At 48.2% G+C, this 15,142-nt stretch overlaps 1 protein-coding gene across 1 annotated transcript in view; it reads left to right on the top strand.

Moving 5' to 3' along the window:
* The window catches only part of NUGGC (nuclear GTPase, germinal center associated), a 79,876-nt gene extending 71,894 nt beyond the window's left edge, over positions 1 to 7,982 (top strand). The window contains exons 17-18 of the mRNA XM_074946756.1: positions 4,336 to 4,426; positions 7,436 to 7,982. Coding sequence (XP_074802857.1) covers positions 4,336 to 4,426; positions 7,436 to 7,494 — 150 coding nt within the window. The 3' untranslated portion in view covers positions 7,495 to 7,982. The remainder of the gene's footprint in view (positions 1 to 4,335; positions 4,427 to 7,435) is intronic.
* Positions 7,983 to 15,142: the final 7,160 nt, after the last annotated feature.

Raw genomic sequence — 15,142 nt, 5'->3', positions numbered from 1 at the left:
AGGTTACATACCACAGTTAGTAGTTCTGCAATTTCACATTTGAGTTCCTTCAGAACTCTTGGGTGAATACCATCTGGTCCTGGTGACTTATTTATGTTTGGTTTATCAATCATAACATGTTCCAAAACCTCCTCTAATTGACACCTCAATCTGGGACAGTTCCTCAGATTTGTCACCTAAAAAGAATGGGTCAGGTTTGGGAATCTCTCTCACATCCTCAGCCGTGAAGACCAATGAAAAGAATTAATTTAGTTTCTTCACAATGCCCTTAGTGTCCTTGAGTGCTCCTTTAGCATCTCCATCATCCAGTGGCCCCACCGGTTGTTTAGCAGGCTTCCTGCTTATGATGTACTTAAAAGCATTTTGCTATTACTTTTTGAGTCTTTGGCTAGTTGCCTAATATTTATTGAATACTATTGTCTTTTCTGAATTACTATTGATAATTTTATCTTTTCCATCTATTAATAGTCCAATACCATACATCCATTCAATAATGGACAATAATGAAGAATGCCATTATTAGGCTTCTTTGTTCCTAATATATTGTAAAAACTTCTTATTTTCCTTAACTCTGCTGACCATAGAAGTCTCTTTTTATTCTTTTGCTTCCCTTATCATTTTTCTACAATTCCTAGTTCTGTTTTATATTCATTTTTATAAACTTCCCCTATATATATATATATATATATATATATATATATATATATATATATAAATAGTGACAAAGCTCTGTCCTTGTCTCCGTGGGTCCCGTGTTTCCTGGCAGATTTCGCTAGCCTCAGAGGCTCACTGTGACCCTCCACATAACCCTTCTCTCTCTAGAGACAAGGGTCACAGTCTACTGAGCCATTTTCCTCATAAGCCAGTGAGGGAGGTGAGGAGAAGTTATCCTTCCTTGCACAGTCTCTGTTGTCTCCCAGTCTCAGTGATTAATCAGGGGGCAAAGGTGGGCGGGGGGAGCCCAGGCCCACCCTCTACTCCAGCCCAGGGACCCTATTAGTATCAGCTATGGTAGCTGACCTTTTAGAAACATGACATGTACAATTCCCTGGGCTACTTCCCCCACACAGCAGCCCTCACTTCCTCAAGCTCCACTACACCCTTACCTCAAGGCCTCCTTCCTTGTGCTTGATATGGTGTGTACTACTCAGTCTCTCCAACAGTGCAACTTCCTCCCACAGCTCCTGACATACACACCCACCTGACTAACTGGGAGGCTTTTAACTAGTTTCAGCCAGCCCCTGATTGGCTTCAGGTGTCCCAATCAACCAAGCATTCTCCCTGCCTTCTGGAAAGTTCTTAATTGGCCCCAGGTGTCCTAATTGACCTGGAGCAGCTTCCATTTCACTTATCCTGGTACCAGGGATTTGTTTAGCCTGGAGCTAATATATCTATCTCCCACTACTTTTCTATAGCCATCTGGCCTTGCCCCGTCACAAAATATAAATTAGATATTGTGACAGGGTCAGGCCAGATGGCTACAGGAGAGTAATAGAAGGCAGATATATTAGCCCCAGATTAAGTAGGTCCCTTTTCCCTGGGTATGGTAACAGGGATGGTTCCAGAACAATCAGGAACCTTCTGGAGACAATTAAGACAGACAGGCTGATTAGAACACCTGCAGCCAATCAAGAAGCTGCTAGAATCAATTAAGGCAGGCTAATCAGGGCACCTGGGTTTTAAAAAGGAACTCACTTCAGTTTCTGGTGTGCATGTGAGGAGCTGGGAGCAAGAGGCGCTAGGAGCTAAGAGTGAGAACACGTACTGTTGGAGGACTGAGGAGTACAAGCATTATCAGGCACCAGGAGGAAGTTCCTATGGTGAGGATAAAGAAGGTGTTGGGAGGAGGCCATGGGGAAGTAGCCCAGGGAGTTGTAGCTGTCGCACAGCTGTTCCAGGAGGCACTCTAGACAGCTGCATTCCACAGGGCCCTGGGCTGGAACCCGGAGTAGAGGGCGGGCCCAGGTTCCCCTCAAACCTCCCAACTCCTGGTCAGACACAGGAGGAGTTGACCTGGACTGTGGGTTCATGAAAACGGCCAAACTGAGGGCCGTTGTAAAGCTCCAAGGTGAGCAAATCTGCCAATAAGCGCAAGACCCACCAAGATAGAGGAGGAACTTTGTCACAATATGCATAGACATATTGAGTTTCATGCAGTTCACTGTCATAGAATCATAGAATCATAGAATATCAGGGTTGGAAGGGACCCCAGAAGGTCATCTAGTCCAACCCCCTGCTCGAAGCAGGACCAATTCCCAGTTAAATCATCCCAGCCAGGGCTTTGTCAAGCCTGACCTTAAAAACCTCTAAGGAAGGAGATTCTACCACCTCCCTAGGTAACGCATTCCAGTGTTTCACCACCCTCTTAGTGAAAAAGTTTTTCCTAATATCCAATCTAAACCTCCCCCATTGCAACTTGAGACCATTACTCCTCGTTCTGTCATCTGCTACCATTGAGAACAGTCTAGAGCCATCCTCTTTGGAACCCCCTTTCAGGTAGTTGAAAGCAGCTATCAAATCCCCCCTCATTCTTCTCTTCTGCAGACTAAACAATCCCAGCTCCCTCAGATTTTCCTCATAAGTCATGTGTTCCTGCCCCCTGATCATTTTTGTTGCCCTCCGCTGGACACTTTCCAGTTCTTCCACATCCTTCTTGTAGTGTGGGGCCCAAAACTGGACACAGTACTCCAGATGAGGCCTCACCAGTGTCGAATAGAGGGGAACGATCACATCCCTCGATCTGCTCGCTATGCCCCTACTTATACATCCCAAAATGCCATTGGCCTTCTTGGCAACAAGGGCACACTGTTGACTCATATCCAGCTTCTCGTCCACTGTCACCCCTAGGTCCTTTTCCGCAGAACTGCTGCCGAGCCATTCGGTCCCTAGTCTGTAGCGGTGCATTGGATTCTTCCATCCTAAGTGCAGGACCCTGCACTTATCCTTATTGAACCTCATCAGATTTCTTTTGGCCCAATCCTCCAATTTGTCTAGGTCCTTCTGTATCCTATCCCTCCCCTCCAGCGTATCTACCACTCCTCCCAGTTTAGTATCATCTGCAAATTTGCTGAGAGTGCAATCCACACCATCCTCCAGATCATTTATGAAGATATTGAACAAAACCGGCCCCAGGACCGACCCCTGGGGCACTCCACTTGACACCGGCTGCCAACTAGACATGGAGCCATTGATCACTACCCGTTGAGCCCGACAATCTAGCCAGCTTTCTACCCACCTTATAGTGCATTCATCTAGCCCATACTTCCTTAACTTGCTGACAAGAATACTGTGGGAGACCGTGTCAAAAGCTTTGCTAAAGTCAAGAAACAATACATCCACTGCTTTCCCTTCATCCACAGAACCAGTAATCTCATCATAAAAGGCGATTAGATTAGTCAGGCATGACCTTCCCTTGGTGAATCCATGCTGACTGTTCCTGATCACTTTCCTCTCATGTAAGTGCTTCAGGATTGATTCTTTGAGGACCTGCTCGATGATTTTTCCAGGGACTGAGGTGAGGCTGACTGGCCTGTAGTTCCCAGGATCCTCCTTCTTCCCTTTTTTAAAGATTGGCACTACATTAGCCTTTTTCCAGTCATCCGGGACTTCCCCCGTTCGCCACGAGTTTTCAAAGATAATGGCCAAGGGCTCTGCAATCACAGCCGCCAATTCCTTCAGCACTCTCGGATGTAACTCGTCCGGCCCCATGGACTTGTGCACGTCCAGCTTTTCTAAATAGTCCCTAACCACCTCTATCTCCACAGAGGGCTGGCCATCTCTTCCCCATTCTGTGATGCCCAGCGCAGCAGTCTGGGAGCTGACCTTGTTAGTGAAAACAGAGGCAAAAAAAGCATTGAGTACATTGTGTTTGGCTTCCTCAGATGAAACCTTAATAGATGGTTCTATTCTGAAAAGTGACTGTAAAAATGGCATTGTGAGCGTCATTTGTACTGTCACTCCACAAGAAATGTTCTCTGTTTACAAGCCACCTGCCAGTTCTGTAAATTCCCCTTGGGATCTGAGGGTCAAGCTGGGCTCTTTCCTTCCTGCCTGTCATAACCAGCAATAAAAGCTCTGCAGGGCAAACAAGGTTCATAGTTACACCTGTGCAGCCCCAGAGCCTTCACATGATGCCCTAGGTGGTACCTGCATGACTGGTTGGTGGCATTGCACAGGAGTGGTTGATTGTGATTAGAACTTCACAGACTATTCAGCTGATGCTGCACCAGATGGTGCAGACTTCGGCTCCTTCTCCCCTAGATGAGCTGACGGCCAGGACTGAGTTGCTTTGAGGTCACTTCCACGCTCACGTGCTGTGCAATGTGTTTGCTGCAGGACTCCATCGTGACAAAGCTGCAGACGGACATTTCCGCCATGCTCAAACTCGCCTTGTCTCACCGGGAAAAACTCACCGAGAAGCTGCCAGGTAAAACTCTGCTCTCTCTTCCTGGGTATGGGCATGGCTGGAGTCAGAACCCTCTCTGCCCCAGTGGTATGAAATGCTACAACAGCCTGCCACACGTTCGCCCATGTGCAGGCTGCCCTACAGGGGGCAGCTGCTGAACCAGGCCCTGACATGACATTTGAGTGCGAACTTGCCTGTGTGGATGGGGAGAAGTCCACTACCTTAGTATGTGGAGCCGCAGTGTGCGGGGAAGCAAGAACGTCCCCCCAGCAAGGGCTGGATGGCTCAATGGGGCTGAGGGAATGAGCTTTGAAACACCGCTACTCCACCCTCCCTCCTTAAAAAGGGGTCTAATGCAGAAGGTCCCTGTGAGGGCAGGAGCTGCATTTTATGCAGATTCAGTGACCCCAGCCAAGGGTGTCAGAGCCTTCCCAAGTCGGGGGGGAAGGGTTTGGGGATGCCCTGCCCCTTCCCCTCCCCTTCCCCCCAAGGCCCCGTCACCCACAACCCCTCATCTTCCCTCAGAGATCCTGCCTCCGGCCAAGCTGGAAGATGGAGCAAGGTCTGGGTGCCGAAAGCAGTCCCCTGCCTGTGTCTCCATCCCCTGAGTCCCCCACCCAGGGCAGGTGGAGAATCCATGGCTCCCCACAGCTGCCCATGACACAAGTCTTACCATGGCCAGGCTGCAGGTCCGAGCCCTCCCGCCGCTGGCTGGAGCCGGGTCAAGGACAGAGCTGTGCAGGCAGCTGTGTGGAGCTGTCATGGACACTCCACCTCCACCTGCCCTGCGCTGGGCGGGGAGCCCAGGGGACGGGAACACAGATCGGGGGCTGCTCTCAGCCCACACCCCAGGCTGGTCAAGGGTCCGCCGTGGGTCCCACAACTGCCCAGGCTCCCCGACTGGGCTCCAAGTTAGCCTTACCATGGGATGGGGCCTTGGAGGGAAGAGGAGGCTGTCAAGGCTGAATTCCCACTCTGGCATTTAGAGTGCAGAAGGTGGAGACATGCAAGGATTTTAAAAAATAATACTTGCCACTCCAGGCTTGTATTACATCCAAAGGTTATAGCTTTTCTCTGAGCTTGGCTTGGTAAACGCTGCCACCACCCAAATACAAAAAAAAACCCACTGAACCCAGGAAGGAGCACTTGGGAATTCCTCCCTGTGGGGTACCCTCAAGCCCTTTCACACACACATCCCTCCCGGGAAGAGCTGAGAAAGAAAACAAAGGAAATTAGCTGTTGCCACCAGCTAATCAAACAGCATAGACACAAACCTGTTAGGACACCAAAAATCCAATCCTGTTCTTAAAAAAGGTAAATTTTATTAAAAACAAAAAGGAAAAAAATACATCTGGAACTTAGGGGCTTTTGCTAGATTTTAAAAGAGCAATTGCAAAAATTAAGCACCCAAACTAGCTTTCTTGGGGGTTCAGCTTAAAGGTTACAAGCAAACAAAAGCATCAGGGGTTAGCACAGAGCAGATCCATAAGCCAAAATAAGAAATAACCCTGATTGTGTCTAACTAAACATGCCCTATCCAAATAATTTCTTCTAGGTATGGAAGATGAATTTCCATACCTGCTTCAAGCCTTACACAACATTCCTGCTTATAGCATTGCTGCTTCATGTCTCCTTCTCCAGAGTACAACAGACAAAGGGGACTTTTTTCCCATTTTAAAAAGTTTTAGCCTCCCATTGGCTCTTTTGCTCAGGTGCCCACTCCTTTTCCTTTACCTGGGGAACTTTGTTAACCCTTTATAGGTAAAGTAAGCAGAGAACAGCCACCAAGAGGGACTTTATAGCTAACTGGCTGGCTGGGTGTTCATAAAAGGGAGCTCCCCCCCACCCCTTTTCATTTATTACAGAGGGAAAGGGAGTGGGGTCCACCCTGGTGAAAAGTGCATGGGCCTGGCCTGCCCACTTTCAAGAAGTGAGAGGCCTATGGCCTCCCTGACCCCAAAACCTGCCTCATACAACAGTCATGGAGAGGCTGCAGATAGAGCAGGGAGAGTTGCATGGCAACCTTACACCCTGGCCACCCAACCAGAGACCTCCATGCATACAGCCTCGACACGCAGGGTAATTTCCATTGACTTGAGTGGCTGGGATAAACAACTTGCCCAAGCGCTCACAGGGATGCTGATAGAGCTGTGAATCAAACTCACATTTCCTGAGTGCTAGGCCAGTGCCTTAACCACAAGGCCATCTGCTGTTGCTGGTTTTATTGCTTACTTCTGTGTGGCCTTGTGTAAATTACTGAATTGCTGTTTCCCCATCTGTGAAATGGGAATAATGAGACTTTACCCACCTTTCCAAAGTATTTTTAGCTCTATGGATGAAAAGCCCTAGGTGGGTGCTAAGTATGATTAACTCAAGAGTAAATAGATTAATAAGCGTGGAGGTTGTCTGCAAAGGCGTATGACCCATCTGCAACTGCTATTGGCAAATATCCCCAATGGCTGGCAACGGGAGACTAGATGGGGAGGGCTCTGAGTCACGACAGAGAATTCTTTCCCAAGCGTCTGGCTCACGTGTCTTGCCCACATTTTCAGGGACTAACTGATCGCTGTATTTGGGGTCGGGAAGGAATTTTCCCCCAGGTCAGATTGGCAGAGATCCTGGGCGGTTTCACCTTCCTCTGTAGCACAGGTCTCTTGCTGGTTTGAACGAGAGTAAAATGGTGGATTCTCTGTAACTTGAAGTCTTTAAACCATGATCTGAGGACGTCAGTAACTCAGCCAGAGGTGAGGGGTCTATCACAGGAGTGGGTGGGTGAGGTTCTGTATCCTGCGATGTGCAGGAGGTCAGACTAGGTGATCATGATGGTCCCTTCTGGCCTTAAAGTCTGAGTCTATGAGGTATTAAGGCCCCGATCCAGCAAAACGCTTAAATACATTAAATGTATTGTTTTCCTTCGTTTGTGTGGGGGGATTAGAACGCTTTCCTCGCTACATAATAAAGGGAAATGGACAATTCTTGTTCAAAAGAAAGAAAATGAACCATGTTTTAATCTGCTGTTCTTTTTTGCAGACTTACAGGATGAATACCAAGAAATTGAACTGACTCACAAAATGCTGCAAAGAATGTGACATTCTTAAAAAGAGACATCAGAAATTCTCTATCATAAAATCTGTGTTTTAATGGGCTTGTTAGAGACTTTTTTCTGTAATTGTGTGTGGTGTTAATTGAGCTATTTCAGTGAATTATTTTCTCTTGTTTAATAGTTTGTAAATCTGAAATTTAAAACACATTTTATTGTAATTAATTAGAGCATGAAATATAGGTTAAATGTCCCATCATGGAAGGCTGAGAGAGTAAAGATACACTCTCATTTCATGAATTTGCAATGCATTGTAATAGTAGCTTGTAGGGGATAACCATGTTTTTATACTCATCTTAGTCAAAATACTTTATTCATAGATTTTAATTCCAAAATACAGAATATGCAAAAAGCGCAGCTTGCTAATGGTGGAATCAATTGTGTACACGTCAAATGCAAACTTGGATATGTTATAGCAACAGTACAACTGCTCAGGAAATTATTATTTTCTGCAATTTTTTAAAATGTTCAGGTTTATGGGGGAAAAAATCTGCAAATTGTGTTATTTGCTAAAAAAAAGAGTCAGTTTTTTTCCCGTGTTTTCATGAAAACCAAAAATGTTCCATGAAATGGACTTTATTTGCTAAAATTTTTGTTTCATCAAGAACATGTTTTGATGGAAAAGTTTCTACCCGCTCTTGTGATGTCCTGTCCCTTGAAATGTGCAGGGGATTCTGTGCCAAAGCCTCACTTTCAGGTTACTTTCAGTTTTGCAGCCAGAGCAATAAAAGCTAGCACAGCAGACCTCAGCTCCCTCTGTCTATCTGACTGGCTCCAGGAATATAACATTTGACGACATGCAATTTATATCCCACGATAGGATTGCCAACTTTGTAGTATTTAAAAACTGGGCACTCCAGCAGGAATGCAGGAATCTCCCCTCTCCTGCCTCTTCCCCCTGAGGTCCCGCCCCTACCCCAAGGACCCACCCCTGCCATGCCTCCTTCCCCAAGGCTCCACCCCCGTTCACTCCTATTCCCCCCCTCCCTTCCTCCGTCACTTGCTGCTTTTCCACTCCCCCAAATCAGGAGGGACCTCTCATCTGCAAAGCCAGGATTGGAGCTGCAGCCGCCTGATGCAGGTAGGAGGTGGCCCCGGCTGAGTAGGGGTTGGCATGGGTGATGATCTGATACCTCCCTGTCTCCCCCACCCACGGTAACCGGACATTGGGTATCTGATCAGTAGATCTGACTGGACACTGTCAGGTCCTCTTTTCAACCAGACTGGGCACCTGGCCATCCTATCCCACGAGTGTCCAGTGCTCCCACTGCATGACCAAGAAGATGAACAAGTAAGCAAATAATGCTATAAAAAGGGGAGTCACTTCACCTAGAGGTACAAGCTGTCCTGGAAAAGCAGGAACCAGCCAGCTAGAGAAGGAGAAGTAGGGAAATAAAGAGAGAATGGCAGCTAAGGGTTCTGCAATTACTGCCAGAACTGTTCAAACAGAGCAGTGCCCTGTAAGCAGGCAGACGGATGGATATCATGCAAGCAGGCACGCCAGCACACAAGTTAGCCTGCATTGAGGGTCTATAGCCAGCAGAGGGAGCCCAAGTACAAGCAAAGGCGTGTGTAAGCACAGAGCCAGCAGTGGGATCGAGCACGGATAGGGCCTTAACAAAACAATTCCCCGTGGAAAAGGCGTCCAGGAGGCGTGAAGTCCAGCGGGACAGCAAGGAAATGGCACCGTTTGTGGGCAGTGTTGGTGAGTTCAACAACACCTGCAAATTGTGGGTGGTTTACCTCCAAGGTTTTGAGCAATTGGTAACCTGCCACACGGTTCCAGACAGACAAAGAGTTTCAGCCTTGTTGTCAGTGATGGGTCCAAAGGCAAACGGACTGCTGCGTGACCTCTGGTCTCCAACTGTCCCTGGCATAATCGCCGACTTTCTAATGTGTCAGAATTTCATAATGTGGGAAAAGGTAAGAGCTCTCGAGACACTGACCAAGACCTAGCACTAAACGTATTACCAGAAGCTGGAAACAGAGATAGCATCTGGGTCAGAGATGGCAGTCCGATCTCCAATCAGAGCTGGAGTCAGTGATGGCATCTCCTTGATTATCTTTGGAATTTGGACGTTCCATACCTGTCTGCATTGTAGGCATTTTACCTTGGTGATGGATCGTTGCCCATTACTTTCAGTTTTTGGACTACATCCCAGAATTCTGTCATTAGCTGCTACTTGTGTGCAATGAAGGGCATTGCTTCTGTCAGCTCATTCCTGTACTATTCCGTTTCATAAAGGGACTAAGCATGGCAATGCCGATGGGCTGTCGCACCTGCCATGCCCAAGTTCTCATCAATCCAAGGACACTTCAGGTGAACTGTTCTATCTCAACTTGATGGATAAGTTACCCATCACTAGCACAGATATCAACAAAGAAACCACGAAGGATTATGTGCTTTCTCTTGTGAAGGGGATGGTACTACGAGGTACAGTGTTGGATCAAAAGAATCCCTAGTTTACACAATTGTGAATTATCTGTGAATCACGGTTGTGTCTGATGGGGAATGCGAGTGATCATTCTGAAATCACTTCAGTCTAAGGTTTTGGAAGCTCTTCAAGACAGTCATTTTTTTCATTGTGTGAATGAATGCCATAGCTCGGAGTGCAGTCCGGTGGCCAGGGAACAGCCAAGTCATTGAAAGGAAGGCAAAATCCTGTACTAGGTGTCAGCAAATTCAGCATGATCTTGGCCCAGCTCGTCTACACACTGGGTTCTGGCCTTAGATTCTGTGGACGCGTATCCATGTGGATTTTGCTGGACCTTTAGAAGATTACATGGTTTTGGTCATAGTTGAAGCCCATTCAAAATGGCCAGAAATTTTTAGAATTACTTCTACTATAGCTACCAAGACCATTAGATGTCTTTGTACCTTGTTTAGCTAGTTTGATGTAATGTTACAGTTGGTGAGTGAGAATGGACCTCAATTCTGTTCGGAATGATTTCAGAGGTTCCTAGCTTCAAATGGAATTCAGCGCATACACTCAGCGCCTGACCATCCTGCTACAAACTGACTCGTCAAACACTTCATACAAACACTTAAGCATGCCTTAAAAGCTAAAAAGTCTATTCTAAATCATCAGCAAAAATTGGACAATTTCTTGGTTGTCCACAGGAATACACAACATGCGACTACCCAGGAGCGACCCTCAACTCTTTTCTTAAAGCTATCTTTGTGTACATGTTGAGACCTGCTACATCCTATACTGCCTCATCTGTAGTGAAATCCGAAGTTATGCAATTTGTTTGACTATGTGAGACTTGTCATCGTTCTTTTCAAGTCAGAATCTTAGTGTGGACTCACAACTATGGCTGTGGAGCAAAATGGGAACCTGGAAAACTTGTAAAATGCATGGGAACTCTTTCATTTGTGGTAGAACTTTCTGATGTGGGGTTTGTTTGTTTTGGGGAATGACATATGGACCAGTTGCAGCTTCAACTAGTACCAGAGTCTGGGGATGTTCCACTAAGACTTTCTCTTCCTCCAATTGAACCTCCTTCCGTTACAACCTCTAATTTTGATGACTTGGTGGAAAAAAACGTTGGTACCAGATCCAGCTGATTCCTTACCGCCAACTGTTCCTATTGTTCAGGACACTGTCACACCACCATCACTACGTTATCCCAAGAGAGTGTGAAAACCAGTTGTGCACGTGAACATATAAATTGTTTAGTGAGTGAGTTGCTATTCCAAGGCAGAATAATTCCTTAAAATTTAAGAGCCTGTGGTAATCCCTAACTCTTAGGCCATGTCTACACTACAGAGCTTTTCTGATGCATGTTACAGGGGCATACAGCCGCCACAGTTAATATATTGCTTGTGTGTGTTCATACTTGGCTCCTTGCCCCAGTGGTGGGCATACTCACCAGGAGTGCTTGTGTCAATGCACAGGTCACTGCACCATGGGTAGGTATGCCTCTGAGCAATCCACCACCATTCAGTGTGCCGTCTTTGGGGTCGGTTTGGCAGTGCATGGTGGGGCATAAACAAGTCACATATGGGTGACTGGAAGTAAGAGGTCAACTTCCCACAATGCAATGGTCTCTAGCCCATAATATCATCTCTAGCCCATAATTTTTGTGCCTATTTTCAGTTTCCCAAAATCCCACGCTTGCCTTGTTTCTGTCCACCATCTCTGACTGAAGCATGGAGCCAAGTATGAACCTGCACAAGCAATGCATCAACCGCAGTGGCTGTATGCTGACATAGGAAGAACTGCCGAGAACATGACGATTTCTTGGGGGACAGATTGCTGTGGGACACAGCACAGCCCAAATCACGGTTGTTGGCAGAATTCACAGAGCAGCTGCAGATGGTGGAACGCCGCTTCTGGGCCCAAAAAATGAGCACTGGGATCACATCATCATGCAGGTTTGAGATGACGAGCAGTGGCTCTCTATTCAAGTCTGAAGTAACACTGGCTCGCAGGATCTCAAAGAACCAGTCCTTCCACATCCTCTTTTTTTCCCCCTCCTCCTTGTCTAGGAGAGTTGTTACACTCACCACAGCAGTAGATCCCTCAAGGCTGCAGCCACAGGTAAAATACACTGCGGTACCATTGTCAATATAGTATGTACAGAAAACAAAACTTAGGGTTCATAAATCCCCCTTCCCTTGCTCAGACAAGACATGCTTATTGGCACTTCTGCTTCAGCGTGCTTGATCAGGGTGAGTATTACCTGCCAGTGATAAGGGAATCGGGAAGGAATGGCTGGGATGCATTGAACTGAGTATAGGGCACTGGCGGTGGGGATGTTAGCTGAAATCTCTCTCCTGAGGGTAACAAAGGCACAGAGAGCACAGCTGATGCTGGCGTCCGAAAATCACCCGGGCCCGTATGCTGCTAGCCTGTGTACTGCAATGGTGCCTGCCGAAGTTACCGCTGAATGGCGTGGGAAAGCGTCCTACCGCGGAAGAAGAAATAAGGTTGCCATCTCTAGAAACCTTCGGGTGAGGATTGCAGGTACCTCCGTAGAAGTTTCATGGAGATCTCTCAGGAGGATTTAAAGGACATCCCTGTGTACATCAACAAACCGGTCTGCATGCCTCCCGCCCCACGCCAACTCTACAGGGGAATGAAAAGCAGATAATTCTACCTCTCTTTGCTGTACTACTACCTCTTCTAGTAGGAGCAAATTAATGAAAATCCGATAGCTGTGCCCTGATAAGTTAGGGGAGCCTTAATTGTAATGGGAAATGTATTTACACATTTACCCAGGGTTCCTTCTCCTGCTTGACTGCAGGGACTGGCTGGACAGCAATGGAATCAAAAACTGCAGCACAGCTGGACCCCTCAGTCACCTGTTCCCCATATTCCTCCTCCTCTTCCTTGCTCACCTCCTCCTCCTCCTCGCTGGTCACGCAGAGGCCTGTGACTCGGGATCCTCTGAGGTGTCCATGGTGACTACAGAGTCATGCTGGGGTCTCCGCCAAGTATGGCTTGACCGTCTTTGTGAAAGTGGTAGGTCTGGGGCTCAGCACCTGATCGATTGTTGCCCCCTCTGGCCTCCTGGTGTGCCTGCCGCAGCTCCTTGGTTTTCACGTGGCACGGCTGCTGGTCCCTGGCGTAGCCCTTCTCCTGCATGCTCCCAGCAATCTGCTCATAGATGTCGATGTTCCTACGGCTGGTTCAGAGCACAGCCACTTCTCCCCACAGGCCCAGGAGATCCAGTATCTCCAGGCAGGAGCGTGTCTGGAGCGTGTAGCCGGCCCGGGCAGCTGGGCAGTTGCACACAACCGTGGAAGCTGCTAGATGTGTTCACTCAGCTGGAGAATCATAGAATATCAGGATTGGAAGGGACCTCAGGAGGTCATCTAGTCCAACCCCCTGCTCAAAGCAGGACCAATCCCCAACTAAATCATCCCAGCCAGGGCTTTGTCAAGCCGGACCTTAAAAACTTCTAAGGAAGGAGATTCCACCACCTCCCTAGGTAACGCATTCCAGTGTTTCACCACCCTCCTAGTGAAACAGTTTTTCCTAAACAGTTTTCCAACCTAAACCTCCCCCACTGCAACTTGAGACCATTACTCCTTGTTCTGTCATCAGCTACCACTGAGAACAGTCTAGAGCCATCCTCTTTGGAACCCCCTCTCAGGTAGTTGAAAGCAGCTATCAAATCCCCCCTCATTCTTCTCTTCAGGAATCAGGAAAAGGCATTTCAAAAATGGGTTTTAAAGGAGGGGGGCGCTTCTGGTCTCCATGACCCCTGGGCAGTGGAGTTTGCAATTGTGACCAGAGCGGTCAGTGTCAGGCATTGTGGGACAGTGGCTGGAGGACTGGAAGAGTTGACATAGGTAACGCAGTGTCTACACTCACACTGCGTGGACCTCCCTACATCGACCGTGGCTCAGTGCCGCTCACGGAGGTGGTGTAACTATGTCAGCATGACAAGGCACTTAATGTTGGTGGGAGACAACTTTAAGTGTAGACATTTGCACAGCTAGGTTGACACGGGGGCTTATGGTGACCTCACTTTGTGCTGTAGAGCAGGCCAGAGTTCGGTTATTTAGTGTTTGCTGTTAGCCATGTGTGACGGGGCGTACTCCCCACAATGGCCCTTCAGGAGCTGAATTAGACCAAATGGGCCCAGTCAGCCAATTAGGCTGCAAAGGGAGGAGATTTAGGCTGGAGGAAGCTAATTAGAAGGAAGCTCACATGTCAGGGAACAGGTGGAGCCTCTATGTAGCTAAGAGGCAGTAAGGTTAGGGTAGCTGCAGGCTGCTCGGTAAAAGGCCCTGGACTGGACCTCAGAGTAGAGAGCCGGCCTGGGTCTCCTACCAATCCCTGCCGAGTGGTGCTGTTCGGGGCAGTGAGCTAGAAGACTGCCTGGGTCACTGCAGGAGTGACAGGATCAGGCAGCGGGTGAGAGAAATGCCTGATGCCTCTTGAAGAGAAGAGACTTTGAAGGTCTCCACCCCAGAAGGGGAGACTAGTTAGTGACCTGGCCAGGGGGCTGAGTCACAAAGAGCTAGCAGAAGCTCCTGCGGCAAGAGAAGGGCTGCAGAGTGAGAGACAGAGAGATGGTGTGCAACCACAGGGACAGACCCCAAGAGTCCAAGAGTTTGGGGTGTAGGAGGGTGCTAAGGACTGGGATTGAGGGGTTCGGAGGGTGGGAGGGGGATCAGGGCTGGGGCAGGGGGTTGGGGCTTGTGGGGGAGAGGCTCAGGGGTGCAGGCTCCATGCGACACTTACCTCAAGTGGCTCCCGGAAGCAGTGGCATGTACCTTTTCCGGCTCCTATGCAGAGGCGCAGCCAGGCGGCTCTGCACACTGCCCTATCCATGGGCAGCACCCCTGCAGCTCCCATTGGAGCGCCGGAGGGGGCCATTGGAGCACATAGGAGCCAGAGAGGGGGCATGCTGCAGCTTCCGGGAGCCGCATGGAGCAGCCCCCAACCCTGCACCGAGGCTGGAGCTCACAGGCTGGCTTAAAATGGGCTGTAGTTTGCCCACCCCTGATGTAAACAATAATGTCTTTGTGTTTGGAAAGCTTTTTAAAGTAGAGTGGAGGAATGTGATGTCCTCTCCCTTTAAATGTTCAGGGGGCTCTGTGCTCTCCCCCACTCCTCAGTGCAAAACCTCACTCTCCTGTTAGTGTCTATTGTGCAACCAGAACAATAAAAGCACAGCAG

Source organism: Natator depressus, chromosome 3 (assembly GCF_965152275.1).
Source record: "Natator depressus isolate rNatDep1 chromosome 3, rNatDep2.hap1, whole genome shotgun sequence".
NCBI lineage: Eukaryota > Metazoa > Chordata > Testudines > Cheloniidae > Natator > Natator depressus.
This window is presented reverse-complemented; position numbering and strand designations above follow the sequence as displayed.